We start from the raw sequence: 10,920 nt of genomic DNA on the forward strand, positions 1-10,920 counted from the left end.
CATAAACTCACTTATGAACTCAACTCTGCTGCACTGCACACATTGCAGTGACCCCTAACTGACTCACTCTCTTTCTGCTTGACTGTTTTAGTTTCTCTGTCCGATGCTGTTCTCCTGAGAGTTGAATATATCCCATCTGTCACTCATCTTGTCTAATATTTCTCTGATTCATCACTTTGCCCCTCAGTCAGACATAACTTTCAAATGTGGCTGCTTTTTTCTACAAATTAAATTTAACTTTATTGTTGAGATTAAATGTACGTACTAAGGGTTTGTCTATATTCCAGCCAGTTGGATTAAAGATAAGTCATTCCAGCCATATGACACAGATCTAGAAGTGCTTTGGATGTTACAAATGAAGGTCATAATCTTTTTTTTTCTATATGTGATTAAACATGGTGTGATCCTCAAGTACAGCCAAATCTTTACAGACTTCCTTTATGCTGTGCAACCATCAATGCTCACATTGGTCATGGTGGCTGATTGCTCTTACAAGGAACCTGGCAACCTTGGTGGTTTCGATCTTGTTGTCCAGCCACAGCCTCCCATTCCTCTCATAAGTGAGATGGCATGGTATCTTTTGAAGCTCTAACTGGTATGTAAAATTCAATTTTGTCCTTATCAGTTCATAGATCATGAACTGCTACTAGATATGTGTGAGTGGTCTGCAGATTAATGCTATCCTGGTTGATACTGGATGATGTGAAAAGTCATTCTATTGTGTGGTTATCCTTAAAATGGTCCCTTTCAAGTTTCATGAACTCTCCACACACTCACCCCCACATAAAAACACACTTCTAATTTCAAAACTATGAGTACTTTCTGTTTTCTTCTACAGTCATTTTCTAGCTCATACTAGAGTGTTAGTACATGGAAAGGAGACTGATTGTATCCGGTAGTTTCTATGGTCTAAGCTGTTCTTCCCACTCTGTTTAAACTTCTTCACAACCCAGAATTTACAACACGACCAGCCCCAGTTCTTATTCAGCTAATTGTGCCTGTGTGGCAGATGAGTGTTGTGTAAAACAAATTCCTTTCTGGGAATGCTAGGTTCAAACTAGAGCTGATTCAAAGCATCAACTGTCTGTTACTACAAGGGATCTTACTCAGTTTAAGCATGGTTTGCAGACACCTTCTCTCACAGGAATAGAAATAGTGTTCTGGCCATTTCCTCCCTTTGCACTGCACTGGTGAGCTGTGTAACTCACTGCTTTCTTTCCTACACTATTCACACTAGGATTCTAAGGATTGCATGATTATCCCAGGGAAAGTTTCAACACAGATTCTGAGCATTTTCCACAGTAACTCTCAATGAACATATAATGACCTTCTTGCAATTCTGCTTGCATGTTATATTTTCTCTATTTTTGTATTGTCATGCATTCTGTGAGATTTCCTCACACCAGTTGTCCCTTTCTAATAGTCCTGACTTGAGTATGCACACAAGTATGTATAAGATCATGAGGTGTGACATCTCACAGATGCTAGCTCTGAATATAATTTAACCTGGCACTTAAATCAACATTCTAATATATTTTGTGCTTTTAGTAAATTTTTTCTCGTCAAAGATAAATTATGGACTTATCAGCCAAAGACCTCAACCTCGACCAAAGTTCCTATTTAGAGTTTGAATTTAGCAGGGTTGATGAATGCCTATAGAGAAAGACTTTTGCAGAGCTGTCTAGAATGCATTTTTCATGGAGGATTTAATGGCAAAGAGCCCATAAACTCCTGTTTTGCAAATGGCACCAGGAAGCAAATACAACCAAGTTTCAAAACTATTACAGAATCAAAAAACCTGCAGTTAGCTGTTGCATTTTGACCCCAATGCCCTAGAAAACGGCTGGGTAGTTTTCTATAAAAATTTCATTGAGCATTTAAAGAATGGAAGATCTAGTATATGTTAAAACAAAGACAGCTGTAGTTGAGAAAAGATAAAGGAAACTTTGTCCTGTTGAGGAAACTATACATGTACTCTGAGTGATATTATAAATTTCTCATTACTTATCCTTTGATTCTACATGAGCTAAACATTAAGCATTTGTTTACTAAAGGGAGCTGACAGGACTGCAGTGAGCATATGGACAACACAAATTGGACATATCATTTTTATTTTACTTTTTATGCAATATTTATAAAACTTTTATTTGTATAAAAAGCAGAAGTGTTGATCTGCGAAGATAGGAAAGTAGGTGTTAATAGGGAAATTATATAACACTCTAAGTAATCAATAAAAGTATCTTGTTGGAAAAAAGAATTACTTTATTTAAGTTATATGGTAGTTAATGAAGTTGATTTCTTTACCGCATGACTAGCAAATAAAAGTATATTCTGATAATCTTACATTATGCTCATTTATATTGCCTGTCACTATTCCTTGTTCCTCACAGGACAACATTACATAATCCTGAGTGCAGCATTTATTAGGGAACTTGATTGTTTTCCTTTCATCAATATGTACCGTCTGTGGTATTAAGAAATCCACAATAACAAGCATGAGAACTTTCCACTTCTGTCACAGATTTTGAGATGAGTTCTTTTTTTATATGGTCTATGCTGGACTTTTGCTCCCAAGGAAAAATAATTTCTGTTTCATCCTCTCAGTACTTCCATGGATAAAAGATGTTTCCCTTTATAATAGGCTATAATCAGTTGACATTATTCTTTTGACCAAACAGTTACTGTGGCATACTGTAAAGGAAATTGTCCTGAATGACAGAATAGACTTCTGAAATATGGCAATAAGAATCATTTTTTCATTTCAAACTACAATTGGAATTTTTGCCAATTCCTCTCTTATACTCTACTATCTCATCAGTTACTGTAGAGAATACACATTAAAGCCCACAGATTTCATTCTCTTTCACCTAATGACAGCCAATGCCTTGATCATTCTTTCTTCATGAGTGCCCCAAATTCTGTCAGTTTGGAGATTGAAGAAATTCCTGAACAATTTTCGATGCGAGCTCCTATTGTTCATTCAAGGTTTTGGTAGAAGAATGTCCATTTGTACCACCTGTCTTTTGAGTGTCTTCCAAATCGTAACTATAAATCCCAAGGGACTCTGTTGGAAATATCATAAAGCCTTCGCTTCAGAAGTCATTGGCTGCTCCATTTCCCTCTTCTGGGTTCTGCACATGTTAATTAATTTCATTATCTTTGTATACACAACTATCAAAAGGAAACAAAAAAAAGTCACAAGAATACGAGATCTTGGATACTGTTTCCTTATAGGGAGTGATGATATCAGTGATTTCATCTATACAGCATTGGTGAAGTGCCCTGAAATTTTCTTTACTGCGTTCATTGCCAGGTCTAGCGTCTCTATGACTGTCATACTGTACAGATACAAGCAGAGAGTTCAACACATCCATAGCTCTCATAGTTCCAGAAGAACCTCCCCTGAATCCAGGGCGATCCAGAACATCCTTGCACTGTTATCTACATTTGTGACCTGCTATACTCTCTCCTCCATCTTAAGAGGCTGCATTGCTCTTTTACATAATCACAGCCGGTGGCTGGTGAACATCAATGTTCTCCTTTCTCTGTGTTTTCCCTCTTTTGCTCCATTTGTTCTCATCAGTCATTACTCCATTGTGTCTAGGTTCAGTTTGTGCTGGTTAAGCAATAATAACTATTCCTATGTTAAATATAAGTATGTAAATATAAGTGTTTCTTGTTATCCAATTGTTTATTCACTTATCACCCTAAAGGATCAATAAGGAAAATTAAAGCAGTAGCTCCTTGTCTATGTAAATGAACCAAAATGCACTTGGGAGTTTTCTCTGCTGCTTGAGTTAGCAGCTTGCATGAGCTGATCATAAAGTGTTTGGCCCATTGTACTCTGCAATCTATATCTAATAGAGGTTTTCCGTTGCTTAGGTGAAGCTAGTGAGCAAACTGTCAATAAAGCTGCCCTTCTTTTGGCTTGCATTCTGTCAGGAATTTTTGGCTGATTGACTGCTGCACAGATATATTGTAGGTACGATGTTTTCACTGAAAGGCAAATGAAGAAAATGGATGACCATGGATGATCATAAACATGTGCTTCAGGTATCACTTGTCCCATGAAAGATAATCTAGTCTGCAACAGAACCAGAAAATGTCTTCATGATAATTTCCCAGATTCTTTGCATGCAGGTGCTTCAGAAAAATTCCTATTTGACTCTTCTTGACCTTGTCCAACATTCTTCAACAAAACCTGGGAATATAGCCATATAGCCACTTAGGACAAAATTTGTGATTCAAGATTTTACCATGTACCAAAATTAATTAAAAATGAATTAAATTTTTGATGTTATCTTGAGGTTTGTTTGCTAGTATTTTTCTTTTATTCATTAATCAAACATAAGTTTTTTTCTCATGATATATAATCTGAAGACTGTTTCCTCTCCCTCTCCTCCTCATTCCTCTCACTTCTCTTATCCAGATCTACCCTCTTTTAGTCTCATTAGGAAAGGACAGGCTGATATGACATAACTATGAACCACAACAAAATATAATATATGATTGAACAAAAAATTGTCATATCAAAATAAGGCAAGTCAAGATGAGATATACTGAAAGTAGCTATAAATTAAGGTACAAGAACTAGAAGTACATTTATTTCCACATTCATGGGTCCCATAAAAGTAATGAACTCAAAGCCATAGTATAAATACAGAGGACCTAGTGCAGACCATTTAAGTTTTGTTACTTCAGTCTCTGTGAATGTACATGAGTCAAATCTCAAAAAAATATTAAATCACACATTTTTTAGGAACTATCATACATATCAGTAGCCATGTTGTATACCAATGATAAATGTGTGTGTGTGTGCGTGTGAAAGAGAGAGAGAGAGGTAGAGAGACACAGAGACATAGAGATTAGAGAGAGTGTGAAAGAACATCAGAGAAAAAGTGTGAAAGAACATCAGAGAAAAAGTGTGAAAGAACATCAGCTGTAGCCACCTGGCGGCCATGGACAAACAGAGTTCACCTGAAGGAAAGACTGGAAAGGAAAAGGAGACAGAGAGGCCAGAGAAGCATGGAGCGAAGACAATTTTTTCTGATCAAAGCTCAAAGTTTAATATTCAGCATTTCATGTGTATATATAGGAAAAGCCCCCGCATATCCATGCTGTTTTTCGCTGGATTATGTTGCCAGGCAAGCTCAGTGGGGAGTCTATTCTTCTAAATTCCTGTAGTAAGTTGTATGGGCAGCCAGTGTAGATGATTCCTCTTTGCAGCAAGGTTTATTGTGGTAAACAAAGTCTTATTCAGCCTGCTCAAGGATGGTGGAGGACATAATTATCAGCTAATATATTCCATGCAGAGTTCCCATAGCTGTTGAGATCACTTCAAAAATAGCATTAAAGTGCTTCTTGTGGTCCTTGTAACTGGTCAAACAGTGTCAACCAAAATTGTTCATGCTTCAGGAATACTATCATTGACAACACAAACCAAAGCAAGCAGTTTGTAGAATTTTCAGAGATTGGATATATATAGAATACAGATAGTTGAAGTCATAGGAGATCAGAGACTAGAGAGTACAAACTGTACAGGATGCCATCCCTTAAGAGTTCCAAGGATCTGGTCAGGATTAATACCTGAGATTCTTACGAGTATAACTGACAGCCTTCAGTGACTGCCTCTCATTATAATTAACTCTCTGAAGTTCCCATGATGATACTGACAGACAAGGTTACATGATTAGGATGAATATCATTTGGTCCAAACCATAGAGAGATAATTAGAGACAACCAAGAAATGTTGAGATGGGGAGAAGTATCCTTTACATGGGAAGATCCTCTCAATTGGCCTTCCATTATCACTGGATATCTCTGAAATAAAATACATAAAAGGAACTTATTATGGAACAAGCAAGTTGTATATACATACATACATACATACATACACACAGACATACAAAGACACACATACACACACACACACACAGAGGTGAGTTGGCTTCTGAGAGAGGAAGTATCAGATTTCTTTAAGATGTCACATTTTAGAGACTCCTCATAGTTCCATCAATGCTTGTGCCCTAGGCTCACACTAGCTTCTGTCAGTATACTTAATGTTTATTTTGTTATTTGTTTAAGGAACACATGATATTCAGAGGAAACTGTGGTGGGTGGTTAAAAAACGAAAGGAATTGGAAAGAAATAATTATTTTTAAACATGTATAAAACACATATGCCTATATGAAGCACTCAAAGATTTTAAGTAATACATATTGTAAATCTAAAAGTTAATTAAGTTGATTTTTGTTGGAATTAGTCATTGAAGACTAGAATCCAAATCAATACAGAGACTTCTCCAAATTTCTCATTGTCCTGACCTCAAAGTTTTTTTAGCCCATTCCAGAGTAAACCTGATCAGCCTTCACAGGTCTTAAAAATATAATCACTCCTAAAAACACCTTACCCTTTGGAAATATTCACAATAACCTCTCTTCAATGTGTTTCTGTTAATTAACAACTGGAAACTTTGTATAGATGATCTTGTCTCTCCAAGCCAGTGGTGTCATTGCCAATGAAGTTGAAATGAAAATTGCAGTTCTGGAGGGAGGTGAGGTCACAGAATCATGGACTTCTACCTTGGGCTTAAGTTGGCTCTCTAAGAGAACTGCTTATTAACGAGTCTGAATCTGCTCAGTGAATCCATCATCCTACAGAGGAAAGGAGCCAGGTGAGTACTTTGTATTTCAGTCTGAGTGGCAGTGCCAGCAAAGAAAAAAGTACTAGGTAAATGTTCAAATCTGCTAATAGAGAACTAATATAGGAAGACATATAGGGAATGGACAGAGAGAACAAGAATAAATCTAAAAGTAAGACATGATTGAACAGGTAGAAGTGTTCCTGACCATGTACTATATTCCCTGTCATTTCTTACTGATATATAATTCCCCTACTAAGTGTAACTGTGGAAAACACCAGGGTAATGTAGCCCATCTTTGAAGGTGCTGAAACATTGTGAAAATAAGTCAATGTGATAACTCAACTTACCTTACATAATTTGTAGACTAACCTTAAATTATTATTATTATCCTTTAACTTATCATGGTTTTATGCTATAGGAAACACTGGAATAGTAATATAAGTAGCATACAACCCTGTGTAGTGCAGAATGTGAATATGTTTGTGGATTAGAAAGTATCCATATGTGACATTAATCTTTGATTTGGTTACAGAGGCAGTGACTGTGCATGTATTGAATGGCCATTGATAGAATGAAAGGTTTGAAGCCTGTCCCTCTTAAATGCAGGAGTGCAACATGAAGAGAAGATATAGTTTGAGTATGGAGCAACGGCAGCCAGGACCAAATGTATCCTGTTTTTCCTGGTTTAAGCACACTTTAAGGCAAGCATGATGTCACATCTTCTCTCTATGTTTGTTGTTCAAGGAACAGAGGGCCTTGTTCATGATATGATCTCAGTGTTCTATATCTCAGATAAATTTGTATTCACACCTAGTGCTGTATCATACTGAACAATCGTTAATCTTTACATTTCTTCAGATTGTACTTTTTTGAATGAATCTCCTCTATTGAGTGCATCATAAATTTCATTATAACAGCACCATAAATAGAGGAATTATCAAACAATCCAGGTAGGTGTTGAAAATATTCAATATCATCATTTTGAAGGAAGGGGCAGGCAGATTTTGTTGATTTTGAGGACAACCTGGTCTGTGTAGTAAGTTCCTGGATAGCTAGGGCTACAAAGTGAGAGAGAATTTCATAAGAAAATTCATAAGAAAAATCACAAGAGAGAATTTTCATAAGAAAAATACATTTAAAACAGCAAATACATGTTCAATTTTAAAGCAAATGTTTTAGTAACTTAATTTTTATCTCATGCTATTGTTTGTTAAACATATGTTTGTTTTTCATGTTACATTTTGTAGGGGATAGGTTATTATTAATTCATCTGCACTTCCTCCTATACCCTTTACTTTTGAAGTGACAATAATCCACATTTTTAGTGGTGTTTTAAGTATCAAGTCCGCCTTTTGCTTCTGAAATCAACCTGGGATGATATTGCTTTACACTTGGATCAGCTGCTGGTCAACTGTACTCACCCTGGGAGGTTGGGAATGAGCTGGCATGGAATCAATGGTGGATACTCCAGGAGCAGGTAAAAGGCAGAAGCAAGCTTTTTTTTATTAATCCTTTATACCCTCCACCTATGTCTCTTGGTGCTAGTCAAGCCTGTTCTCTTAGTGACAGTTCCAGATTAGATGTCATTGTATATGTTGCCAATCTCTAGGCTCTCAGGTAGGCTTCAATTTGGCCCTCATGCAGAAATTGCTTCTACAGCTGGGCTTGGCCCACTTGTGTTCTGCCACTGTTCATGTGGAAGTGTCTACCACTTTGCCAATAAGGTTTGCCATTCCTCCACAGGACATGGGACAGCTTTCTGTCAGTTCAAACCACAGTGAGACCACTACAGTTTATTCAGAGCTCATTAGCATTATCATTTGATATTAGCCTATGAAATTAATCTTTATGATAGAATGAAAAGTTAATTTAAAAATGGTATATATATAAATTATATATTATATATTTATATATATTATCTATATTATATTTATATTGTGTGCAAAATATCTAGTAGTTCCTATGGGAATAGCTCATTTCCTTTCTGTATTTTATCTTCTTTAGGTTCCAAGCTTCACTGCCAATTCTGTCTCTGTTCTTGATTTTCAAGGTCACTTTTTCTGCATAGCAGAGGAGAGTATAAAGCAACATTTATTTTCCCACTGGAGTTTTTGATTCAGATGTTACCATCAGATTCTGCAATGGATTCCCTCCTGACTTAAAACAGAATTTTCTGACTACTTGGCTCACATGAATAAAATGTGGCATGCTGAGGATTTCCTTCATGTTTACTACACTGATGGGCCTTCTTTTCCACCATTTCTACTGTAGTCTCTTGAGTGGTGCATGATAATCCACATACAGTTCTAATAGAGACACCCAGTGTTTCCTCATAAGGTATCATCCAACAGATCTTGTCCTTCTCCATTATATTTAATCTCATGTTTTTCCTCCTATTTTTGTTCGATTGAGAATTCTGTGAAATTTCATCACACTGGTTGTCCCCATCTCTCTAATAACACAGTCCTGTGTGTTCACACATGCACGTGTGTCCATGTCGTATGACTTTGCTTAAGAACTACATCTTAAGTTAATTAGATATATGTTGTCACTTGAACTATCATTTGTGTATGTTTTATGTGATTAATCAAATTTTCTTCTCTATGACCATAGAGATATTATAAGTGATATCATTAATTTTTTATTACACACCATTTAAAATTTGATGAGATGTATCTTAAGAACTGATATTTTGAGGTTTGCAGTTGTCATTAAAATTGGTTTCTTTTATAGATTAATAGAAAATAAAAGTATAGTTTTGTATTCTTGGTTTATGCTTGTTAGTACTGGCACTCTTTTCTCATTGCTTCTTATAGACCTAATAATGTTTGCAATGATGCTTCATTTTTTATGACCATGAAGGCATGTTTCCAATCATTATGTGTGTCCTCAAGTCTTCAGTAATCTTACAATAGAAAACATTGTAAGTAATAATTGTTATTGTATGAAACTTCCAGAAGTTCTTATTAGACAACATTGACTGCAGTCTATGCTGACATTGTATTCCTGAGCTCTAACAGCCCTTCTGATTTAGCCTCTTACTAGTTCTTCAGATCATTAAAACTTTGCAATCATTTTGATCAGTAAATGGGTGTGGCCCAAAGCTAAAGAGAATCATGCCCAACCATAAAATAGACTTATGGAATCTGGCAATCAAAATCATTTTCTTATTACAAACTACAACTGGAATTCTGGGTAATTTCTTTCTTCTTATACAATATCTAGTCTACTTTACAGAATACACTTTAAAACACACAGATTTGATTCTCATGCACCTCTGTGGAGCCAATACCTTGATAGTTCTTTCTACAGGAGTGCCCCACACAATGGCAGCTTTTGGGCTGAAGCAGTTTTTAAATGACTTTGGATGCAGATTAATTTTGTACATTCAAAGAGTAGGCCGGAGTGTGTCAGTTGGTACCACCTGTTTCTTGAGTGTCTTCCAGGCTATCACCATCAGTCACAGAGAATCCTGTTGTAATGATCAGAAAGCCAAAGTTGCAAAGTACATTGGCTGCTCCATTTCCCTTCTCTGGGTCTTGTCTATGTTTATACATTTAATTTTCTTTGGGTACATATTTCTGAAAAGGAATAGCAAAAACATGACAAGAAATCTAAATTTGGGGTACTGTTCCATTGTCAACCATGTTGAAATGAATTACTCACTTTATATAGCATTAGTGATGTGCCCTGAAATCTTCTTTTCTGTGCTCATTGCCTGGTCCAGTGGCTACATGATTGTAATTCTATACAGGCATAAAAAGAGGGTTCAACATATCCACAGCTCTCAGGTTTCCAACAGAAAGTCTCCAGAATCCAGAGCCACCCAGAACATCCTGTCCCTAATGTCTTCCTTTCTGGCCTTTTACAGTCTCTCCTCCATCTTACGAGGTTCCATTACTCTTTCACATTATCACAGTTGGTGTCTGGTGATGGTCACTCCCCTCATATCTCTCTGTTTTCCAACTTTTGGACCCTTTCTTCTCATCAGTCATTACTCTGTTCTGCCCAGACTCAGTTTGGTCTGGATAAGAAATACCATCCTTTAATCTTATTTTAAATATTTAAATCCTATATTTTGCTTGGTGTCTGTTTTTTACCTAACATTTTCCTCAAAAGTTCAATAGAGAGAAATAAATTAGTTGTTCCTTGTTTTTTTTTTTTTTGATTAACGAAAATGAGTATGCGATTTTGTCAGCTGATAGATTCAGTGGTCTAAATGAGCTGATCATAAATTATGAGGCCTATAGTACTCTTAAGAGTCTTCCCTTTGTCCG

General features: G+C 36.3%; 1 protein-coding gene and 1 pseudogene across 1 annotated transcript; both read left to right on the forward strand.

The window, feature by feature from the left end:
• The first annotated feature begins 2,678 nt into the window (after window positions 1-2,678).
• LOC114616292 lies at window positions 2,679-3,722 on the forward strand (annotated as a pseudogene).
• A 6,037-nt stretch (window positions 3,723-9,759) lies between these two features.
• On the forward strand, window positions 9,760-10,692 carry LOC114616293 (vomeronasal type-1 receptor 4-like). Its single transcript, XM_028761785.1, has one exon. It carries the CDS (start codon window positions 9,760-9,762, stop codon window positions 10,690-10,692), a length of 933 nt encoding a protein of 310 aa, XP_028617618.1.
• The last annotated feature ends 228 nt before the right edge of the window (window positions 10,693-10,920 follow it).

The sequence above is a fragment of the Grammomys surdaster genome, unplaced genomic scaffold, assembly GCF_004785775.1.
Source record: "Grammomys surdaster isolate TR1022 unplaced genomic scaffold, NIH_TR_1.0 314639, whole genome shotgun sequence".
Lineage (NCBI taxonomy): Eukaryota > Metazoa > Chordata > Mammalia > Rodentia > Muridae > Grammomys > Grammomys surdaster.

Excerpts from the sequence above, each read along its gene's own strand:
- LOC114616293 (XM_028761785.1), top strand. The coding sequence starts at position 9,760 with ATGCCCAACCATAAAATAGACTTATGGAATCTGGCAATCAAAATCATT.